A 25,257-nucleotide genomic window follows, 5' to 3' on the forward strand; every position below is an offset into this window, starting at 1 on the left:
CTGTACACGCAGAAGAAAACTGGAGACACTGGAAAATTTCTTATTGATTACATAATGATAAGAAAGATATTGAGGAACCAGGTTTTAAATTGTAAGACATTTCCAGGTGAGGGTGAGGACTCTGAACTACAATTTATTGGTTATGAACTGTAGACTAAAACTGAAGAAACTGCAAAAAAAAAAAAAAAAAAAAAAAAAAGGTGGGAATTTAAGTAGATGGGACCTGGATAAGCTGAAAGAACCAGAGGTTGTAGAGAGTTTCATAAGGAGTGTTAGGGAACGATTGACAAGAATGGGAAAAAAAAAATACAGAAGAAGAAGAAGAATAGATAGCTCTGAGGGATGAAATAGTGAAGGCAGCAGAGGATCCGGGAGATAAAAAGACGAGGGCTAAAAGAAGTCCTTGGGTAACTGAAGAGATACTGAATTTAATTGATGAAAGGAGAAAATACAAAAATGAAGCATGTGAAAAGGAATGTAAATGTCTCAAAAATGCGATTGACAGTAAGTGCAAAATGGCTAAGGGCTAGAGGACAAATGTGAGGATGTAGAAGCATATGTCACTAGGAGTAAGATAGATACTGTCTACCAGAAAATTGGAGAGACCTTTAGAGGAAAGAGAGCCACCTGTATGAATATAAAGAGCTCGGAGGGAAAACCGGTCCTAAGCGAAGAAGGGGAAGCAGAAAGGTGGAAGGATATATAGAGGGTCTATACAAGGGTGATGTACATGAGGGCAATATTATGGAAATGGAAGAGGATGTAGATAAAGATGAAATGGAAAATATGATACTGTGTGAAGAATTTGACAGACCACTGAAATACCAGTCAAGACAAGCCTCCGGGAGTAGACAACAGTCTGTTAGAACTACTGGTAGTTCTCTTCCATCGGGTGAGCAAGATGTATGAGACAGGCGAAATACCGCCAGCCTTTATAAAGAATATAGTAATTCCAATACTAAAGCAGCAGATGCTGACAGGTGTGAGAGTTATTGAACTATCAGTTTAATAAGTCACAGTTGCAAAATACTAACCGAATTCTATATAGACGAATGGAAAAACTGGTAGAAGCCAACGTCAGGGAAGATCAGTTTGGATTCTGGAGAAATGTAGGAATACGCAAGGCAATACTGACCCTACGACTTGTGAGGTTAAGGAAAGACAAACCTACATTTTTTTAAGCATTTGTAGACTTAGAGAAAGCATTTGGCAATGTTGATTGGAATACTCTCTTTTAAATTCTGAAGGTGGCAGGGGTAAAATACAGGGAGCGAAAGGCTATTTACAATTTGTACAGAAACCAGATGGCAGTTATAATAGTCGAAGGGCACGAAAGGGAAGATGTTGTTGGGAAGGCAGTAAAACAGGGTTGTAGCATGTCCACAATTTTATTTAATCTGCATATTGAGCAAGCAGTAAAGGAAACAAAAGAAAAATTTGGAGTGGGAATTAAAATCCATGGAGAAGAAATGAAAACCGTGAGGTTTGCCAATGACATTGTAATACTGTAAGAGGCAACAAAAGTCTTGGAAGAGCAGTGGAATGGAATGGACAATGTCTTGAAAGAAAGGTATAAGATGGAAACCAACAAAAATTAAACAAGGGTAATGGAATGTAGCCGAATTAAATCAGGTGATACTGAAGGAATTAAAATAGGAAATGAGGCAATTAAAGTAGTAGATGAGTTTTGCTATTTGGGTAGCTAAATAAATGATGATGGTCGAAGTACAAAGGATATAAAATGTAGACTGGCAATGGCAAGGAAAGCATTTCTGAAGAAGAGAAATTTGTTAACATTGAGTATAGATTTAAGTGTCAGGAAGTCTTTTCTGAAAGTATTTGTATGGAGTGTAGCCATGTATGGAAGTGAAACATGGATGATAAAAAGCTTCGACAAGAAGAGAATAGAAGCTTTTGAAATATGGTGCCACAGACTAACTGATAACGAGGTGATAGATTTGCGGAGATGAGAAATTTGTGGCACAACTTGATTAGAAGATGGAATCGGTTGATAGGACACGTTCTGAGGTGTCGGGGGAGTACCAACTTAGTATTGCAGGGAAGTGTGAAAGGTAAAATCGTAGAGGGAGATCATGAGAGAAATAAAGTAAGCAGATCAGAAGGTTGTAGGTTGCAGTAGTTACTCGGAAATGAAGAGGCTTGCACAGGATAGAGTAGCATGGAGAGATCCATCAAACCAGTCTTTGGACTGATGACCACAACAACAACAACAACAACAACAACAACAACAACTTGTTTTTGTGAACTTAATGGGCAGAACTTTGTCCATAAAGGCTTTAGCAAGACGTCAGTATATTTGGTTGTCTCCTGCCTCCCACAGGAGATGTGATGATTGTGATGACCAGTGGGAAGGAAATTATTTATGTAGAGATATTTTTGGTGTGGGAATATATTTTTGGGAGGCATCAGAGAGATGGCGAAAAATTACATGTAGGTAGCTTCTTGAGTTGAGAACATCAGATGTACCACATTTAAAATAGTTGTATGTCCTGAAATGACTTTAATCCCCTAATGCCAGGGTGTGCACCTGAAGTTCAAGAGAAATCCAGGATGGGACGTAACGATGTAACAATGTGGCTTCAGCTGCCACAGATTGTGGTCAGTAGTGTGCGGGTTGCTTTTGTGTGTGTGTGTGTGTGTGTGTGTGTGTGTGTGTGTGTGTGTGTGTGTTGGGGGGGGGGGGGGATATAATGAGTGGCAACTATCCTCTACATAATATTGTTAAAGTTCAAGAGATTTTGACATGAATGTGCCAGAGGTCCACAGGAGTGATTACTATTATTTCATTTATTTTTGCATTTAGATTACGGTGGACTATAGAAATATATGCCATATGTAGAAGAGGAAGAGAAGACATGAAATAAATATTAAAATATTAACAAAGCATTGAAGTATAGCAGGTGAACGTTTAAGGATGTTATTAATTTTCCATCAGAGCTCTATATCTAATGAACTTAACCACGCAGTAGCCTTTGGAGAAGCATTTATGAAGTTTCTCCAGTCTCTTCGAATTCCTTATTTGATATTCACAAGTAATGTGGTCTTTTATTTGCTCCATTTCTCCACAATTACATTCGGGACTGTCTACTGTCCCTCTACCATCCCCTGTTCATAAACGGATGCTTCACATTTTGTGTGTCTGGTTCTGATGTGGTTCATATGGCTCCAGATTTTTCTTAGCGTGTAAGTGTTTCAGTTGGGTTGACCTGATTTGCCAAGCCTTGTCCAGCAAACAGTTTCCAATTTTTGAGGTATATAGATGACAGATGGCCTTCAAAATGGTACAAGATTCTGCTAGAAGGTGCAGTGCTTTCCTTTGTTGCTTGTGTGTGTACGTGTGCGGCGACTGAACTGCCACATTGTGATTGGGTAACATCGCATGGCCAGTTTTTGTCTTTTATCAACATTGACAGCAGGAAGATATCGGTCCCAGAGACTCATGAGTATCAGGAATGTTTTAACTGCCACACTGTGAGTGGGGAGCATTGCATGTCCGGTTTTTGCCTTTTATCAACATTGATAGCAGGAAGATATCGGTCCCAGAGACTCATGAGTATCAGGAATGTTTTAATTTCAAGTTTGAACTCAACAATAACTGATGAAAGAAATACTTTTCTTGAACGATGCAATTACAAACTAAGAGTTTCCTGTTTTTCTTTTTTCCCTTTACTTGTACTGTGAAACTTTCTTCTTGCCAAATTACATGATCACACATCAAGGGGAAGTAACCTGTAGGTTTTTAATGAGTCAATTTGCAAGTATCAAATATGTGACACAAATGACCGTGTCTTTTGATTACATTTATTATACGTCCCTCAGCATGTGATGTAAATTTCAGCATGATACATGTACCTGTTCCTGAGAAGAAGGGGTTTCAAGAGATGGATGGAAGGAGGTCTTAACAAATGGATAGACAATCAGAATGAGATTTTCACTGTGCAGCGGAGTGTGCACTGATAAGAAACTTCCTGACAGATTAAAACTATGTGCCGGACCGAGACTCGAACTCGAGACCTTTGCCTTTCGCGGGCAAGTGCTCTAGCAATTGAGCTACCCAAGCACGACTCACGCCTCGTCCTCACAGCTTTACTTCTGCCAGTACCTCGTCTCCTACCTTCCCAGTTTTACAGAAGCTCTCCTGCGAACCTTGCAGAACTAGCACTCCTGAAAGAAAGGACGAGGACGAGGTACTGGCAGAAGTAAAGCTGTGAGGACGGGGTGTGAGTCATACTTGGGTAGCTCAGTTGGTAGAGCACTTGCCCGCGAAAGACAAAGATCCCAAGTTCAAGTCTTGGTCCGGCACACAGTTTTAATCTGCCAGGAAGGTTCGGATAGACAGTCAGTCTGTTAACAAAGGACAAAAAATTGGCCAGAAGCAAGTAGGACTTGTGCACTGTGGGTTCTGTACAAGACTAATTATGTATACAGACAGTTCATCCATTCTGGGAATAGAGGATTTCGGGCGATTTTTGCCTGTTATTGACATTGATAATGACAAGATATCGGTCCCAGGGATTTCAACACTGTCGAGAATGTTTTAATTTCAAGTTCGAAGTCAGGTAACAAATAACAAAAGAAAATTTTTCATGTGATGTAATTACAAATTAACAATTTTTGGATTTTTTCCTTTAATTTGTAAGGTGAATCTGTCCTTGGCAGATTTCATGATTCTATGTCAATGGGAAGTACCAGGTTTTGATGAGTGAGTTTGCAAGTATCAGAATATGTGGCCGTATCTTTTGATTGCACGAACTTAGAAGCTTCATTTCTTTACATAGCCAAGGGACTGTAGACCTTAATGTGTGACATAAATTTCAACTAGATAAGTACACCTGTTCCTCAGAGAAAGGGTTTTGAATATTTGGACGGACAGATAGATGGACAACAAAGTGATCTTATAAGGATTACGAAACTTCCTGGCAGATTAAAACTGTGTGCCCGACCGAGACTCGAACTCGGGACCTTTGCCTTTCGTGGGCAAGTGCCGGGCGTGAGTCGTGCTTCGGTAGCTCAGATGGTAGAGAACTTGCCGCGAAAGGCAAAGGTCCCGAGTTCGAGTCTCGGTCGGGCACACAGTTTTAATCTGCCAGGAAGTTTCATATCAGCGCACACTCCGCTGCAGACTGAAAATCTCATTCTGGAAACATCCCCCAGGCTGTGGCTAAGCCATGTCTCCGCAATATCCTTTCTTTCAGGAGTGCTAGTTCTGCAAGGTTCGCAGGAGAGCTTCTGTAAAGTTTGGAAGGTAGGAGACGAGGTACTGGCAGAAGTAAAGCTGTGAGTACCGGGCGTAAGTCGTGCTTCGGTAGCTCAGGTGGTAGAGCACTTGCCCGCGAAAGGCAAAGGTCCCGAGTTCGAGTCTCGGTCGGGCACACAGTTTTAATCTGCCAGGAAGTTTCATATCAGCACACACTCCGCTGCAGAGTGAAAATCTCATTCTGGTTATAAGGATTACATTTTTACCGACTATGGTAATGAACCATAAAAACTAAGTAAACTCTTTATTATTTTGATAGTAATCATGGTAACTCGTAAAATACATTTATTCCACTGTAAGACATGGCGGCTGATGTCTTCATGGAAAAATGGTTGCAGTTGCCTATGGAACCATGCACTGCCTCATCTAAAGCAAATTGTCAGCCATTGTCTTCCTTCAGGGCTCCAAACTCATGGAAATTGCATGGGGAAAGATCAGGACTGTATGGAGGACATGAAGGGCTTCCCAGGGTAACTTCTGCAGGGTAATTGAAACCACCTTGGCAACAAGTGAGCCTGCCTCCCCCCCCCCCCCCCCCCCCCGCCCTCCCTCGCCCTCCCCCCAAACCCCACCCACCCAATAGCGTCTGAGTGCTATTTGCATCCTCTATTTTTGTTTGTTTATTATAAACATTGTTGCAATGCCTATGATAAGGCAGAGTATGCATTGGATGGTCACTGTATCTGATTTTCATTATCATACCATTACTTATTATTTGAACAATTAATGATCAGCTCAATTTCATAATCAACATTTTCTTAGGGTGAGCATTTGTCATATTTTGTGAGTTTCATGTTTGTTATCAGCATTTATTTTCTACGGTGAATATTTAACAGAAATTATTTCTCTTTTCAGCATTTTGGGTGTCACTCCTCATAGCTCTGATGATGACATAAAGAAATATTATAAACGACAGGCATTTCTTGTTCATCCAGACAAAAACAATCAACCTGGGGCAGAAGAGGCGTTCAAAATACTTGTGCATGCTTTCGAGCTCATTGGGGAACCTGTAAGTGTATCTTTTGCCTTTTGTCTGGGGGAAAAATAAGTGTAAACTGGAAATTGTGTGTGTGTGTGTGTGTGGGGGGGGGGGGGGGGGGGGGGGGGGGCAAGTGCGTGCTCACAACTAGCTGGGAAGACACATAATCGACAGATGAATCATTTTATCAGTCTCTCAGTTGACTATTATTGCCAACAGCATTAACGGCTTCACAGTGATGTAACAGTGTACCCAAGTAACTACTCCACACACACACACACACACACACACACACACACACACAAGAACATACATGCAAAGACTATAAATGAGCATAACTTGCATATCTCGTGCATGCTTTAAATAATATACGTGAAATACTGTGTCTTTCTCATTTAATCTTGTAAGCAATTCATTCATAGCTATAGCATTCCACTGCACAGTGTTTATGGGAATCATTCACCGTTTGTCTTAGTTGAGAAATTTCAGTTTTACATTTGTTTACTATTTCGGTTTTGAGGCTGAAAAGCTTTCCATCGACTTCTTTTTTCCAACCAATTGTTCTACAGTGCCTTGAATCTTCATTATTTCGGTATCGAACCTTTCTTTGATGTCATTAATCTGCCCCTGCTTAGTGGTGACATTGTTATTGATAGTATCTATTTCAGTTTCTAAATCCTTGATAGTATTACGACACCTACTTTTGAGTCTACATTTTCGATTTGTTTACTGATTTTAACATCTTGTGTTTAAATTTCATCTGTCTGTGTTTTAAGCTGAGTGTTAACATTACTACCATGTGCTGCAATTTTTAACAAATCATTCATGGTCAGTCATTTTTCGCTACTTTGTTCTAAGGTGTCCTCATACCCAGATTCTACTTCTCGTATTTCACTCGGCTCACTTTCAAATTTTGATGAATCGAACGTATCCATCAAGTCGTTAACATAACCACTGTCTTCATTCGTGTCATATTTCATACCTTGATTTATTTGTGATGGGCTCATCATCTGAATTTGATCATTGACGTGTGTATGGTACTCAACATAAGCCTGTAGCCATCCCATGGCATCATCCGTGCTCTCACCTAGTGAACTACTGCCACCTAGTACAGTAGGTACTTTCTCGTTTCGCTCATCCTGACCTACTTCCATTTTCTTATCCATTCTAAATACTCTATATCTTACCTATTAAGACCTGTAAAGCTTTCTGTTAATCATTTTGTACCTGATATATTGCATGTTCGCTCCGCTGAACATTTAATGCTCATCTTACAGTTATTTTAAGCCCAATATTTATGTAACAATCTATATTTTAGCAAGAAAAACTTTGACTAATGTCCGGTTGCGGTTGACATGTATAACACTAACTTGCCGTGAAGCACGCTAATATTACCATCTGAGAGGATTTCAAAGTTCAACTGTGCGTGTATGTAATGGAAAAGGGTATCGGACTATAATTTCGAATTTTGTGAAGTTGACACTAAAACAAAACGGGGCTTAATCTTGGGAGTTAACAGAAGTGGTTAAAGTGAATTGGGGGGGGGGGGGGGGGGGATGAATGGTGGCACTTTAATTTGGAAATATCTGTTTGAGATAATTGGATATTAGTTATTGAAGTTACTTTTGTTAAGATTTCCCATTTAATAGCAAATAGGATACAAAATGACACAGTGCACTCTGTACTGTGTGTAGCAGCAGTTACCAATAACACACACACGCACCAGTAAAGTATGGGGAGAAAAATTGCACCCAGCTCATATTAATGATGGCCACAGTTATTAGCATCACTTAATCAAAATACTGAAAAATTGCTGCACGAAGTGCAGAAGTAATTTTAGATATAAGGGGTTCTTATCTTGCCTATAAGAGTGTTTGCTGACAGTGCTGTTGTGTACAGGAAAATTTTGTTGTTGGAGGATCATACGAAATTACAGAGAGACTTGGACAAAATTTGCACTTATCTAATGAATGACAGTGCTGTTTAAGTGTTAGCAAATGTAAGATAATGCCTGTACAAAAGAGAGCAAACCAGATAGTATCAGATTACAAGATTAGTGGTGATCATCACAAGCACATCAAATTGTATGAGTATATAGGAATAATACTAAGAAGCAGTGTGTAATGCAGTGGACACAAAACCATTACTAGAGAAAGCTAATGGAAGATTTAGATTTTCTGGAAGAGTTCCAGGAAAGTGCAGTGCATCTGTAAAGGAAATTGCATACAAGATGCTAGTAGACCAATCTTAGAATGTGTGTGATTGGAGGCTTTTCCCCTGTATTCTAATAACAAAATCTTCTTGGGTTATCAGCTGAGAGGTGGCATCATCCTGTTGCAACGTTTCAGTGAGTTTCGTATGTATCATCTTCAGGCAAAATGTTGGGTTGCTGTGTTCTGCATATCTGTATAGCCAATGAACTGCTGTCCTCTCCTGTGGGTAGGCCAGTAATGTGCTTCTGGAAGCGGGTGCCATGCCAGTGATGGGAAATGTGGCGCAACCAGTGTGGGCGAAACTTAGATGAGAAGGACCTACTATTCAGCTTTTCACCTGGGAGTCACTGGAAGATTCCTTAACTCTAACTGAAGGATTCTTTGAGGAGGACACAGACAATTTTTTTTTTGATGTTTACTAACAACCACTTATTTCAAATTGGTGGGAAATTCTATGAGTAAATAGGTAAGGGTAAGTATGCCATGGTCTTCCCGTTAGCCCTGGTTATGGCTAATATATACATGGAGCATTTCAAAAACATAGTGCTGAATACCACCAATCTAAAACTGAAGACATTTTACAGGTATGAAGATAATACATATGTGGTATGGCCATATGGCAGAAGAAACCTACAGAGGTTTCTACATCATCTCAGTGCTGTTCACAACAGCATCAAGTTCATCATGAAGATAGAAGAGATTGGAAGCATATCCTCCTTGGACATTTTTGATCAAGAGAAGGCCAGACTTTGCGATACTCGGTTTACAGGAAGAAGACACATGTGGCCCTTTATCTTAATGCTTGGAGTTGCCACCATCAGACACAACATAACTCAGTATTAACCACCTTAGTATGTGCTGCAAGATCGATCAACAATAAGAAGAGCTTTTTATATAATTTAAGACATCTGTAGGACACTTTCTGCAAAAATGGTTACAATGAGACTAAAATAAGACGTGCCTTAAAGGCAGATAAGAAGAGGGAGGACAAATCAGAAGGAAGAAGTAGCCAAACATGTAGTGTTTCTGCTATATGCAGGACTTCCAACAGCCAAGGTCAGAAGAATAACGGAAAAACATCAAGTAAAGATCATTTTCCATGCAACACAGAAAATTAAGGACGTGCTTGGCTCCTCCAAAGACCAGTTAGGACTGCATACGCCAGGCATCTACAGTATTTAGTTTAAACGTGGGATGCAGTATGTTGGGCAGAGACAGTGATGCTTCTTACAATGTGTAGCATTACATGAGTATGTCCAATGTAGTCGGATCTACTTTGCGTCACGTGAGGGTAGGGGATTCGAAACAAGTAGTGACCCATTACGTCATATCAACTTGAGATTTATTTATTTATTTATTTATTTATTTTTGTATATACATGTAATTCATTTCTAAATTTTATTGATTATTTGCAGAGTAAAGAATTTAATTATGTACAGCATTTAATAGTTGATGAGTTTTAATGAGATAGATATAAATATGTTTCGACATAGCAAATCACCTTGTCACATTATGCATGATATGTTTTCTCTTTGTAAGAAAAAAACTTCTGTGTTGCTCGAGTGCATGATCAAGTAGTTGTCGAGTGTGGATCTTGTGTAACTTTCATGAATGAGCATAGAATTGTTAATTTACAACCCAGAGTTGATTTAAAAATTATTCAAGGAAACCATGGCCTGACTTTGGTGCAAACAAATCACGCGCTTATTCTCAAATATATGTGCGGAGTTTAAGATATGTGGCTGGATATTGGGCATTATCGTCATGTGTATGACTTGGTAACATTAACCGCAATTTACGGACATTAACTTGATAATAACTATGAAAGACTTATATGAGTGCCATAGTAATCATCTTGATGCTTAAAGCAAGCGAGAAGTGATTTACTGTTGAGATATGACAAATATTAATCATTGCATAGTCAACTTGTTGATACGTTGCTTAGCAACTCATAAATGGACAGTGATAGAATTACTGAAATGATCTTTTAAGTATCAATGACCACTACACAAATCAGAAACTTATTACTCTTACTGTGCGTGACATCTGGATTGGATGAGGTTTTTTTATTTCAGCTAATTGGTATTAATAAACTTCTTCCGAGGTTGAAACTTCATCGATGGTGTCGCGCTCACTCAGTTTCGTAGAACTATAGCAAATACTAGCTATGCTACTTTTATAGTTTTAAAAGAAAAGAGAGCACATACCTGTTTTTCTTTTGAGAAATTTTCGTACTTCAGTCATCAGTCTTCTCAAACCAGAGACACAAGTGATGCTCCCTCACAGCACTATGATATCGTGAACCACCACACACATGTGCCCCCTTCTCACTACCTTTCTGCATTGAAAACCCTGAGGTATAGCCGCAGTATGAAGAAGGAAGAAAGAAGAAGAAAGGTCAGCAAAAGAAATGGAGCAAAGAGAGAAGGGGAGGTTACAAATGCCATGCCGAACACATCAGAAACATTCAGATAGGGCAACACCTGCACATCTTCAGTTTTGAACAAATGAAGAAAATATGTAGTGCTAACAGATTCTGGAACAGTATTGTCAAAGAAGCAGTAGAAATACATCTGCACAACAACCTGATAAACTGGAAAGCGGGTTTTGACTCTGCATAGTGTAGGATTCCGCAGCTATGAAAACATGGCATGAACGATCCATTCTGAAGGGAGAATCATCTGTGGACAGAATGAACAGACACTGGGATTCAATGCCTGCACTGGGGCCACACCATGTTACCACAGCAGCTGCTTCTGGAGGCACAAGATCGACCCACCCATAGAGGATAGCAGTGGTCCAGTGGCTTTTTAAGTATGCAGAGTAGAGCATCTTGACACTTCACCTGAAGATGATGTATATGGAACTTAATGAAACAGGAGAAGACGAGATGAGGTCACCATTCGGCTGATGACCAAAGAAGATTGTATCAATCTTCGAATAGTTGTCCATTGTTTGGAATGCTTTTAAGTAGGAACCTCAATAGGCATTGAACAAATTCAGAGACATGCTACTAGGATTGTAACAGGTTGGTATAGACCTTGTGAAAAGGTAACAGAAATGTGGGGAACTTAAATGAGAATCTTTGGAAGAACGACAAAGTAATTTTCTTGAAACTTTTTTGGGTAAATTTAGAAAATCTTTATTTGAAGAAAACTATGGGATCATCATGATGTTGCCAACAAATATCTCAAATAGGGATCATGAGAAAAAGATATGAGATATTAGCACAAACTCACAGACACACACAAACAGCCATTTTCCCTCACTCAGTACACATATGGAATAGAATAGACAATTGATAACATTGGTATGATGTATCTTCCACCACGAACTATTCAGTAGCTTGTGGAGTATTTATGTAGATGTAGATATAGTTTAACCTGTGACCTGAATTCCACTGACAGGATTTTTGAACTGATTCTTCTACATCTCCTGGTGTAATTCATGACAAAGTAATTCACGACCAGACATCAGTTACCAATGGGCGCAGGATTTTGGCAAACAATCACATTACCATTGGGTGCTCCTCCCCTACCCTCCTGTTTGGTATTCCAGATGAGGTCCATGTACTGGCACGGATGTGCATCCAGTATGTCCTCTCCCCATTACCGACACTCCTCCTCCTGATGCCAAGTCGTTCCATCCAAGGTTCACAACCAGGGATGCATGCTGGCAGCATTTCTGCTGATCCTCTACCTGCCTCCAAAGTCAGTTCATCGTGGTACATCTCGCTCCTTTCCTTTATCAGACTCAGTGTGGGTTCCCAAGCTTTACTAAGGATGTGATCTCTATCATGATTTATTTTCAGCTCCTAAAGTTAAATCTTGATGCATTCTTTAATTGCACTGTCCCAGAAGTTAGACGCCTGTGTCAGAATATGTAATTCTGATAGACAATGTTCCACTACAGCTAACTTGTCCACATCATATTCACAACTCTGTGTATTTTGTTGGATACCTTGACAACTTTAGGCTTAGTGATTTCTGATGTGCTTGTGAGCTTGGACATTGTCTCTATTTTGAGCAGAGTGATTTTGCAAATATCTTTGGAACTTACTGATCAGAAATTTGACATAGAGAGGACTAGTCTTTTTAAGCACGTCTTGACGTCGATGTACTTCCTTTTCGACAGTGGTTACTAGAACCAAATGGAATCAGCAGCTATGGGGAGCTCACTTTCACTATTTGTTGCCAACATATTTATGGAACACTTTGAGAAGGAAACACTGGAATCAGCTCTATGGAAACCTACCGGTTTTTTCTGGTATGTTGATGACATCTTTGTCATGTGTCCACATGGTAGAGCTGAGTGATTTCCTCAGACATCTCAGTTCCTTACACCAAAACATATCATGGAAGTTGAAGTGGATAAGCTTCTCCCTTTTCTAAACTTCCTGGTAAAAACAAGAATGGATGAAACATTGCGCCATGGCATGCAAGATGCACACAAGCCTCTACTTACTTGCAGATAGCTGTGACCACATGTTGCAAAGGAGCAGTGTGCTCAAAGCATTGGTACATAGGGCTTGCACCCTTTCCGACACTGAGGGCGTCAACCTAGAACTTGAACACCTGAGCCCTGTGTTTCAGAAAAACGGCTACACAGAGTGGCAAATTTGGAAAGCTCTACATCCTACACCAACTGTACAACCAATGGAAATAGAAGAGGACATTCAGGAAAATGCATTCATTGCATTTATTCCGTTTTGTGGCACATTATCTGGGAATATTGTGTAAACTCTTTTGAAACATCAAGTGAAAACTGTCTTCTGCCAGTAAGACATTCCTTGGTAGTGTAAAGGATGACCTCAGACTATGTAAATCCCTGGTATATCAGATCCCCTGCCAAACTATGTATACTGTTGAAGAACACCAACAGCACAACTAACTTAAGCAGTATAACAATTCAGCACTTGTGGTACATCGCCTACAGAATTACATGGATTGGATTATGACCATTTAAGATTCTGAGAGAGATGTCTAACGTCTGGGACTTTGCAACTAAAGAATCTATCAAGATTCGAGAAAGTTCAATCGTGCTAGTTACTACATCTTTAATACGACTTGTAAAGCTGGTTGGAGAGATGCTGGACAGTAGCCTGCACCTGCCTGTGAACCTCGTACAGAGCACGAAGTAGGAGGGGACGTATAGAAGCCTGTTGCCAGCTCCTAGGCATTGAGTTCATCAGCACACTTAATAATGGCAACATGGACCTTTGCCAAAAAATTGTGCCCATTGGACATTTCCTTCTTGTTGCTCACCCATGAACTGTTTTGTCAAGATTTTTGTTTGATCATTCTCTTATTTCCATTTTGAAGAACATTCTACATGTCCCTCCTTACCGTTCTTCCTTTCTATACAATTAACCACATTTCACCCTCTTTTGTTTCTATGAGTTTGAAAAGTGTTGATCTCTAGGAGATTGTGAAGTCAGTCACACACATGAAGGTAAACATATACAAGAAGTAGTCATAAAGTTTTAATTATAACCTCAAAAAAAGTACATAATTATTCTTTTGTTGGTTTGCATGTATATATCTGCAGTCAGTATGTGCCAGGGATGTAGACATGTACCTGCAAACAAACAGAAGGTAAACTATGAGGTGATATTTGTGACTTCCTCTTGTATGTTAGCATTGTGAAATATTCACTGTACTGGACTCTTAACTCAGTCTTTGTGCTGACCACGTATCAATCTATACTTGCAAGTAATGCAAAAATTTTGTAATTGAATTGTTGAAGTATTAATGTGTGGTCTTTATGAAGAAATGCGTTTCTGCCATGAGGAAGCACTCTCTCACTCCATTAACAAAATATAAACCTTGAAATTAGATGCCAGATTTAAAAGCCATTTGAGATGAAATTTGAAACTCCGCAATGATGTTTGAAAGGGTGCAGCTATATGCCTCAGCTATTGTTTGCAATAGAAATTGTAAGGTATAATATCATACAGTGTTGCCTCAGGGTTGTGAATGATGTGGCACTAATTTGCGTATATAAATAACTTACGTTGCTTTGTATTCATACACACTTAAATGTGCCTGTGCATATTATTTTGTACATCATTGTAAGTCATAAGTGAATGAAACAAAAATAAGTGAACTAATATGGTGAATACTCTACAATTTTAATTGTACGTACAGAACTCGTGGGATTAAGGCTGCCACTGATTCCTTATTATCAGAATGTTTTCAGAAATTAACATCTGTTGCCACAAAGTAGTTAATATTCAATTGCATTGTAATTTTTGTAATCTCCAGTCTTTTGTGAGAGGCATCCTTGCTTCGTAATTTCTTGAATATGTTTGGAAAAAGCTAGCGCAAAAGAAGTTATTAGCTACTGAGCATGTCAGTCATTTAAAAACACTGTGAGAATTTCATAACACACTGAAAAGAACAGCAGGTATAAGTGAAATTAAGAATACTTAATCTTCTGTGATGCCATTAACAAAAGATAGAAAGTATTGTGGAAGTGTTCAGCCTTCTCTTAAATGTATTGAACAATCGAAGAATGGTGTAATACAAAAGCAGACAATGCTTTCCAGTTTAAGTAATTTTGACACTTTATCAGTTATAATAAAAATAAACCATGAAATCATAAGTCTATAAAATCAACAATTACAGAACTTATTCATGGCATTCCATACTGCATGCACGAAAACAAAGTTACACCATTGTAATTTACAATGGAGTGGTCAAATCCAACATGTCAAAACCCACCCTGAAATTTTTATGCAGGAATAGTGCAATGAAAAAAATGCACTGTCAAAATTTTAGCTGCTAAGACTTATTGCAAGTATTTTTTTTAATTGTTGAAGTTGTCAATTTATGTCGCTCAAAGAGCAGCTTATTACAGCGGTTTGTACAGACCTTCCTGGCTAGCACCTGATTCGCTGTGACGAGAGCATAGCGATGTGTAGTGACGCAAAAGGTATTCGAAACACCTAAACCATGTAAAAACATCATGTATAATAAATGTTTTGAATGAGAGACAGTTTACATCACCAGTTAAACTGTATAATACGTAATTCTTATAAAGGTGACTAGCAGGGGAAAATAAATCAAGGCAGTGTTTGCTGGGAAAATGAATCAATGCGGTGTTTGCTGTTACGTTATAGATGACTTCCATCAGTCGCGACTTTATGTTATTGAAATTAAGCATTTCTTGCACATACATCATTTTATAACAATTCATGTAGAATAGTTCTTATGACAATGTACATTTATGATTATGTATGATAATCTAAATTTTGTTAGCAATGTAACAGCTCCTTGTTTGTGCCCCATAGGCATCACAATGAAGTGTGATTTGAATGATGAAAACAAACATTTTCCTTACACTAGGCACACTTGACAAAAGAAAAAGTATGCTTTCAGGCACATTGAAGTAATTACTAGTTTTATTTAGCAGAATAATGGTGGACTAAGAAGTGGTCCTGGTTGTTGCCGTATTTATTATGCTGCATACCAAGCATACTTTAAGCAATTCGTAAAATGTGCCAATGTGAACTTATAATGCACAAAAGACTGGAATTTTAGAATACTGCTCTCCTGATAGATGTCAGATGACACTTAGCTGTTGGAAATTACACTCTCCCATAATTTCCTTAAAAATACTTAACAAAATCAAAAAATTATTTATGGAGAGTCACATTGGTTGTTCTGGATGGAATGTGAATTATGTCAACAGGCTTTCTGTTGTCTTCTTTAGAGATGGAGGTATTGTTATGTCCCGACCAAGAGTCTAACAAAATGATTTAATTTTTGTAACTGGTTAGAAACCATTTTGAATGAAATGTTAAAAATTATTTTTTTCCTATTTTGATAGATTGATTATAAGATGTCTGCCACTAAACAGTCTTTTGTTATTTTTTTTGTCCTAATATGACTTGAGATACCTGTAGACGGACATAAAGCTGCAGAAACGGCGATCCACTCATACTTATCACTGACATTGTTGTATTTGATTCTGTCACAGCATTAACCCTTAACTTGTGAGGTGCGGTCTCCCCTACCAATCAGTAATTCTGAAGTTTTACGTTGACATATTGTTTTGTGTTTTCTGTCCCAACTTTCGTCTACCTTATGCACTAATGTCCATGAGAATTGTTGAGGTTTCAGTTTATCTCCAGCTGTTACTGATTGAGAACTGTTCCATTATTATTGGCATGTGCGGTATGTGTGATGCACCTCACCAGCTATGTTATGTTGAGTGGAGGTAAGCCCGCGCATAGCAGCATTCGTCTAAGTGATGCACAATTCGGTTCTGTAATACAGTCATGCCTAACTGACGTAAGCAATGTTGCCGAGTATGAGGAAGACTTCTATGTGGAGTTATGTATGATAATTAAGATACTGAAATTTTGGCCAATGGAAGGAAGGATATTGCAATAAGCAGTGTTTGTGGTAAAGTTTGTTATGGAAAAACAGGTTTAAGTGGTCTTGTGAACCTTTTATCACAAGATGCAGGACACAAAGCACAATATCGTTTTCAGTTGCCAGGCATAAAGAGTCAAGCATGTATAGTAGTAAATCCAGCTGAACCTGAGGTGGTTTGAAATCTGTTCCCCCCACAGAAGAAATGCTACAAGAAATAGTAGCTTTGACCAACATGAAAACTGGAGTTGAAGGGCAAAAATATAAAATTCTGCACTGCACTGATATGCATGACATAGACATAGTTCTGCACTTTATTGTGACCTTTAATGTATTCTGCCGCACTGAAGTCAAATCACAATAGTAGTAGGGCAGTTTTTGCAACAATGGTTACAGTAGAGATATTTTTCGTTGTGCCGTGAGTGATACTACTTTCAATGCTGTGCTTTGACAGTGCCGCTACCAGAGAAGAGAAGAAGAAAACAGATTCTACAGCTCCAATTTCAGAACTATTTTTGAAGTTCAAATTGAATGTGCCTAAGAAACCTGCCAAGTATGGCACAACACTGATGTGTCGTTCAGGAGTTGGAAATGGGAATTTTCTGGGTGGATATATCTGCGGTGGTAAAAATTCTGATGGAGATATCGTATCAGAAGAAGAACTAAAATTCTCAAAACCAACAGTCAGTAAAAAGCCTATTGAAGCCTATACAAGGAACAAATAGAAGCATCACCAGGGACAATTGGTTTTCTTCTGTAGATCTTATGGATATCATGAAGACCAAGGCTGAATTATGTTGGGACAGTGAGGCAAAATAAGAGAGATACCAATTGAATTCCTCCCCAGTAAATCGGGAGAAGTAGGCTCCTGTCAATTTGTATTAAAAAGCAAGAAGAAGAACTAGACTGTAGCCTCTTAAATGCTAAAAAAGAACAAGGTAGTGATTGTTTTATCATCTATGCGTCATGAGGTGTCTGTTGACACCACCACTCTGAAACCAGAGTCGATAGCATTTTATGACCTCACCAAAGAAGGAGAAGATTCTCTGAATGAGAAGTTCACCAATTAACTGTAGTGGTTGACTTACTAGATCATGGCAATATTTTACCAGATTCTGGACATTAGAGCTCTCAATCCATGATGTATAGTATATAGCTCCTTCAAACATAACTCACAGACAACCAAGCTTGACTTCATGAAGAACCTGGCCAAAGCTCTTGTCAGTCCTCAACTAGAAAGAATATTGAATGACACGAAAATAAATCGTGAACTCCAGGCGTGTATTCAAAAAGTCCTGGGGGTATCAGAAGAGATGATTTCGTACACACTAAAAGAAAAGCTTGAAAAGAGGAGAACCTCCTACTTGTGCAAACCTCATAAGAAGAGGAAGACATATTTGTTTTCTGTGTAAAAATACAGTGTATCTTAAATGCATAAAAAATGTTGTAAACAATTTGCTGTACAACTGTGAAGCACAAGCAGTTTTCCTTGTCGCAAAAATATGTATTCTTTTGCTTACAAAATAATGGTATTGATTCTTTGAGTTGTTCACTGCAAGCATTGGTAAGTGAACTTTCATGTTTTCTTTATAACAGAACAAGAGCTGTGAATATAATACACATGTGTTTCTTCTATTCTTTACAAAACATCATTGTTGCACATCAGCGGTAACAAATACTCAGATTACTGTAAAAATGTAAAAAGCCAGAATAAGTTATATTAAACCCAGTATTTAATCATTCAGTTGAACACATTCACCTCTAAATATGCAGTAAATTACGTAATATTTTTACTAATACAGTACACTTAGTACAAAGGTTTAAATCAATAAGAGTAATTTTCTCTGAATTTTTTTAAGCTCAATGAAATCAAGTTGTATAAAGTGTACATATATAGAGTTTTGTCAACATATAGTGTTTTATTAGTTGCTAATAGTCATTAAATATTATTTTGTACAATCAGGATATCCGATCTGTGATTTCTGTAAATGTGAGGAAATAATAAAGCAGAGTGGTGTGATAGACCTCAACTCACAAACTGTGCCCAATACAAGTAACTTACAGGTTTTTGCCTGGAGATGATCTAGTGTGGGCTGCTCGCAGTCCCTTCATGAAACTTGGCTTATCAGCACTAGACACAGCAAACTTCATCTTCATGTCAGCTAGGAATTAACGGCATCTCCTCTACACTTTTACTTGAAATAAACCTTGTTGCTCTACAACTTCATATACTGTATGATTTCTTGAATCTGTTTAACTAGGTTGTAGAAGGCTTTAAATCAACAATGTTCATCTCAAATGCATTTCAGAGTATCCAGTCTTGTAGATCACTATCATTAACAGTGCATTGCTTCTCACAAACAGCTCTCATACCTCAAGAAAACTTAAGTTAGTGGTTTATGCCAGTTATTAATGGGGGTAATTGAATTTTGTGACCACCCTTTCATTATATCTTGTGGATATTTTTTATTTTTTTTATTTTTCTCCGCAGTTTTGTGAGTTTTATTTTGGCATGTATTTACTACTCTGGGTAAATACTTTTTTCCATTTATATGGTTTATGGTCATATTTTACGAAACAAAACTGGGTTTGCATGCTCCTTAACATTAAGACTTACACATTGTGTGTATTAATTCAGTTTAATCTCCATCTACCACAAAAGCAACTGGTAATTACTTTGGGTATTAAATGAGTTGAAAACAAAATTGGCTTTATAAATTACATTTTCTCAGAGTTATGTTATTTGTTTATCCGTGTGCCATCAACCAAAGGTACACACGTGTCATGTTGTGCATGTGCAGTTTCCTACAGCTCCGGTAGGGATGTACAATTTGCCAGCCACCTGGTGAGCTGTGAATTTATCAACTTTCAACTTAAAAAAAAAAAAAATACTTGGAGTGCATCATAGTTGCTAACATTTTGACAGTGTCTTTCTTGCAGCGTATTCTTCTTGTATAAAAAATTACAGAGCAAATTTTGACGTTTCAGGTTGGACCATTCCCTAGTTGGTTCCAGTGCTGTTATATTTCTTTAACTACTTTAAGATTATTAATTAGAAGAAGTGCATAACAAATTAAGAGAATGTACCTTCATTTAATAATGGAAAATATTGTTTTCCAGTTGTCTAAAGAGGTCAGAAAAAAATTCAAAACAAAGGAAAACTTTATTATTATTTGAACAGTGTTACTTAATTAGAAGTTCTGACATGTAATTTCTACTATATTTTTTTGTGTAGTCGTAGGCACCATTAACATGAAGACAATGAGATACTGATCATCTTGTTTCAATCTATAAAGGAACGGCGTAAAGCATACGATCGGAGAGTAGCTGAAACACAACAGGTGGAACAAGCATGGAGTGAATTAAATGACTTGCTGTCACAGCTGCATCAGAAGATGGAGTATGCGGCCAACACAATAAGGTAAATAGTATTTGAGCTTTCATACTTTAAATGTAACATTTGAGGATTACTTTCCTTTTGGTAGGTACTACAGTCATATTGCTTAGTTGGCCTTACTGATGCATCTGGATATAAAAAATTATTTTGAATTGTGCTTTGTACAGTATCTTAATACACCATAATCTTTTAGTTACTCTTGGAAATCTTTTGAACTTAATGACATTTTGCGTCATGTATGTCTAGAAAATTTGTATACTATAGCGAGATTTTTTTATGTGAAAGTAACTCAGTGTTTAATCATGCAACACACTTCTTAAGAAATGAAGCAGTGAATGACTTTTTAAAATATTCTTCTTATCTATGTTGCTTAGTTTATTTATTTTGTAATTGAAGACAACAAGTATTCAACCATTTGCAGCAAGAAATTTTGGAATTTTGTTTCAAGCAAAATTCATACTATTTACAGACTCACAGACTGCCGGAAAAATAAAACTATCAAAAACATTATGTAAAATCATTAGAGTGCAAATAAGCAGTGGTGTGAATCTCAGTTAATTGCAGTTTGTTTATTGAACCATACAGAAGTATTGAAAACTGTGTCTGATCTGATTCCATCAAATGAGAACTAGAGAGCTGAAACACTTACTTTCTTTTATGAGCTATGACTGCAAATCTGTTACCATGTACGGGACTTGGCAAAATACTTTTTATTTTATAGGAGACAGAGGTCTTTGGTTGTCATCAGATCCTACTTGGTATTTAAACATTTTACCTCTAATTAGAGTAACATAACTAGCTTTGTACAATATGATAAAAATAATTATTTCACAGTTTATTAACTTTATATGAATATAAAAATTATGTGACAGAGTCAAACAATGGAAAATACAGGATGGAAATTAATAATATTATGAAAAGGATAATTGCTACTCACGATATAGCAGGGATGCTGGGTTACAGAAATGCATAACGAAAATAGTGTACTAAAGTTAGCTTATGGATAGCATACAAGCTCTCTTCAAAACATTGTCCACAAAATCTTTCTATGCTTACCTTTTAATTATTGTGCATGGTCTCCTCTGAAATATTCTCCTCCACAATTGATAGACCGCTCATAGCGCCGTTTCCACTTCCGGAAGCAGTCTAGGTACACTTCTTGCTGGGTTTCTCAAAGTGCTGTTTGTGAATTTCTTTTATCTTGCCTAACATTGCAAATCTTCATCCTTCTGACAGGGTTTTCAACTTTGGAATTAAATAAAGTCCTCAGGAGCCAGGTGTGGAGAGTACACAGGTGTAGGCAGCACAGTGATTTCGTTTTGCGTGCAAGAGTCACGTACCAACAGGAATGAATGTGCAGGTGTGTTATTGTGATGCAAGAGCCACAAATTGTCTCACCACATTTCAGGCCATTTCCTTAACACATGTTCTCGCAGGCTTCACAACACATCCCAATAGTACCATCAATTCACAGTTTGTCCCCATCTCACAAATTTGTGCTGAACTAACCCTTCAGTATATGTTGAAGGGCACCCTAAACAAGAACCTGAAAACTACTTTTGTGGTCAGTCAGAAACCAATGACCATAGTTTACAGTCTGCAAGTCCACATTTTTCTTTTGTTCACTGAAAGAAATATTTCTACTCTGTTTACTCAGCGGGATCAGGAACTGTAATTATAAATAAAAGTTTCGAATTCTAACAGATTCAATTGTATTTAAGAAAATTTCATACGCACAACATAGGAATATTCCTGATAATAATAGTAATAATAATATCTCTATCGTAAACAGCGTTATGAGCAGTCCAGATTCAACCTCTATGGTAAGTTGCCATTAAATGGTCTTTCACCATGACTTCTGATAAAGTTAATTGCCCACTAAAAAAGTGGAAAACAATTTCATCAGTTGCCATGCAGCTTTCTTAACATTACTGGTGACGCTCAAAGAGTTACTTCGTGAGATCTAAGCAATCCAGGATGGTTTACAGTCCTCGCAAGTTCACTTCCTATTCGTACTCAGAACATGCATTTAGTTGTGGTCTGGCTGTGTCGTCACTAGACAGTACTAAGCCGGTGTTTGACTAATGTGGACCGTATTGTAGTTGGTGTGAAGTAAAGTCGAAGTCACAACACTGCCTGTTAGGCTGTATTTATAAATGGGCACAGCAGACAACTGAAGGGAACACCTGCTCCGTTCCCAAGTAGCAGCACCTAAATAGCCACTTTCTCGGACACACACAGTTTTTACCACTCTTGTCTATCAGTTGACAATCTTTGTAATTTTTGTATGTATGGAATTAAGTAGGCTTTAATCACAGAAAAAGTACATAAAAACTTTGCCATCTCGAATTTTTAGAATGGAACTGACAGTAGAGCATGACCTCTGAACTACACCTGTAAGTGATTTTGTATTGATTGTTATTTACATTTAACAGGCATGGCAATGAAAAAAAAGACTGCCTTCAATTAGTTGCATTGATGGAGCATACCTCCCTGAACCCGAAAAAATGTTTAAAGGAGTGTCAAAGAATAAGATGATGCATAGAATGTGCTTGTAACTTGCTCCTAGAGATTCAGTCTACTTCTCTATTTGGGTCTTCCTACAGAACATGAAGCAAAAAGTGTCCTTGTATGGGTCAAGTGATTTAAATAAGTTTGCCACTTCATCTAACTGGGGTGAAATTACATTAGGTGTTCTACAGGGTTCAATCATGGGTCCCCCTTCTGTTCTTGATATATGTGAACGATCTCCTTTTCTATCTGAAACAGGAAGTTGAACTGACACTGTTTGCTGATGATACAAGCATCATCATTAATACAGTAAAAGAAAGTCCAGCTGAAAATGATACAAATAAGGTCTTTGGAAAAGTCATTAATTTGTTTTCTGTAAATGGGCTTGCTCTAAAATTTGAAAAAACACAGTACATCCAATTTCCTGCTGCAAAAAGTACAGTTCCTTCAATAAAGCTAACATCAACGGAAGTCAGTAGACAGGGTAGAGCATACTAAGTTTTTGGGTGTACATATAGATGAGAATCTTAATTGGAAAATTCATATTTTGGATCTCCTAAAGCAACTAGGTTTAGCATCTTTTATGATGCGAATAATTGCCAATTTTGAGGATATGGATATAACATACTTTGCATACTTTCACTCTCTGAAGTCACACGGAATAATATTTTGGGGTAACTCAACATTTAGACAAAAAGTATTCACTGCTCAAAAGAAAGTGGTTAGAATAATGTGGGGGGGGGTTCATAGTTACACATCTTGTAGGCATCTTTTTAAAACATTGGGAATTCTTGCAACAGCCTCACAATACATCTACTCACTTATTAAATTTGTTCTCAACGACATGGATCAGTTTAAAAACAACAGTGACATTCATGATTATAATACCAGAAAAAAGAAGGCCTTACACTATCCTTTGCTCATCCTATCTTTGGCACAGAAAGGGGTAAAATATCCTGCTATAAAAATTTTTCGTCAAATTACCAGATGAAATAAGGTGTCTGACAGACATGAATTCTTAAATAGGAATAAATAAATCTATAAATATAGTATATGTATTTTGTGCAATTTAAGGGAATGGGGTAAATAATAGAAATATTGATATTTAACTTTGTATTGCAATTTAAAAAATTTTGTTTCATATGTGCATTTCTTGTGCACTTGACACGTTACACATCACAATGGCTACCATACCGTGTGATTGATCAATGGAACACGCAACCAACTGGCTGGCTGACTGACTGACTATAAGGGTGGTTTAAGTGGAGGTAGCGAAACAATCAATACATGGGGTCAGAAAACAGGCTGTGCAAGAACTACAACAGCCCATCATACTGTATTTTATAGATGCCTGAATTTGAAAAGTTAATATGTTTGTTACCTGTCTTGTGTCTGAGCTGAAGTTTCAGAATATTGTGTGTCTGTTAGACAAAGAATAAGAAATTTTTTTCTCCAGATGACACACTATGGAAAAGTTTCTCAACAGCTAGAGAAAAAATTTAAGAACACAACCATCACATCTATTTTTCAGACAAAGAACACTCGAAAACTTTGGCTTTGACACAAGATAGGTAACATATGTAATAGGTTTCAAATTCAAGTCTCTTCAACGTACAGAGTGGGATGATTGTGACAAATTTTATATTGGGCAGTGGAATAGAAATTTTCGTATTAGAAAATTACTGTGTGTCATTCACAGCAGCAGCCAAGTTAGTACTCAGATACTAAGTCCAAGACCACAAGCAAAAGGCTATGGATGAAAGACCCAGAGGGCTGCTGTACTGGCTCTTAAATACCTTCACTTGTATTCCACCCTTTCCAATCTCAATCAGTTTTACTGTAAACAGAAAAAATCCAGACTTAAATTTATAATAAACATTTAGGAAGAAGCACCTTTTCTTGCCAGTCTTTTTTAACCTCATTACTAATCTACATATAGTAATTTACTGAATACAGCTCAGCTGTGAAGAGTTTTGTAAAGAAATTTGAGAAATTTTTTCCACATATTTTCTTTCATTTACACAACACAAAACCTTCAGTAGTAAGTACTGTGTAGCTGTGAGGTACGATTTATATCTGCTATCAAATTAGAATAACTGTGTCAAAGTGGTGTTGCGGAATTTGTCTCGTACTAATTTAGAACAACACTGGAACTCATTCATCCAATCCAAGTTTAGCAGATTCTTGAACTGGTTTCATTTTCTGCACTAAGATTACAATTGATATCCAGTTAGTGTTATTTATATTACCAACCTTACATGTTTTTATATTAAGTGTGATTGACTATCTGCGATCAGGCAGATGAAAAATGGAATTTAATTTTATGGTTTAGGAACAGATTTTCTTTTTTCTGTATTTCAAAACAGAAAAATGAAAATGAATTCCTATGCCATGAAATGAAAATCTGCTAGTTATCTCTGTGATCAGTCTGTTACTCTAAATTTGAGCTATGTCATCTCATCAAACATCAGTGCAAGCAAACCTAAGCAGTGAATCCATTA

General features: G+C 37.6%; 1 protein-coding gene across 2 annotated transcripts in view; it reads left to right on the forward strand.

The window, feature by feature from the left end:
* The window catches only part of LOC126356870 (uncharacterized), a 161,632-nt gene that overhangs the window by 78,827 nt on the left and 57,548 nt on the right, over positions 1–25,257 (forward strand). For both annotated transcript variants that reach the window (XM_050007403.1, XM_050007404.1), the window contains exons 6-7: positions 6,134–6,287; positions 20,145–20,269. In XM_050007403.1, coding sequence (XP_049863360.1) covers positions 6,134–6,287; positions 20,145–20,269 — 279 coding nt within the window. The remainder of the gene's footprint in view (positions 1–6,133; positions 6,288–20,144; positions 20,270–25,257) is intronic.

This window comes from Schistocerca gregaria, chromosome 1 (assembly GCF_023897955.1).
Source record: "Schistocerca gregaria isolate iqSchGreg1 chromosome 1, iqSchGreg1.2, whole genome shotgun sequence".
NCBI classification, from domain to species: Eukaryota; Metazoa; Arthropoda; class Insecta; order Orthoptera; family Acrididae; genus Schistocerca; species Schistocerca gregaria.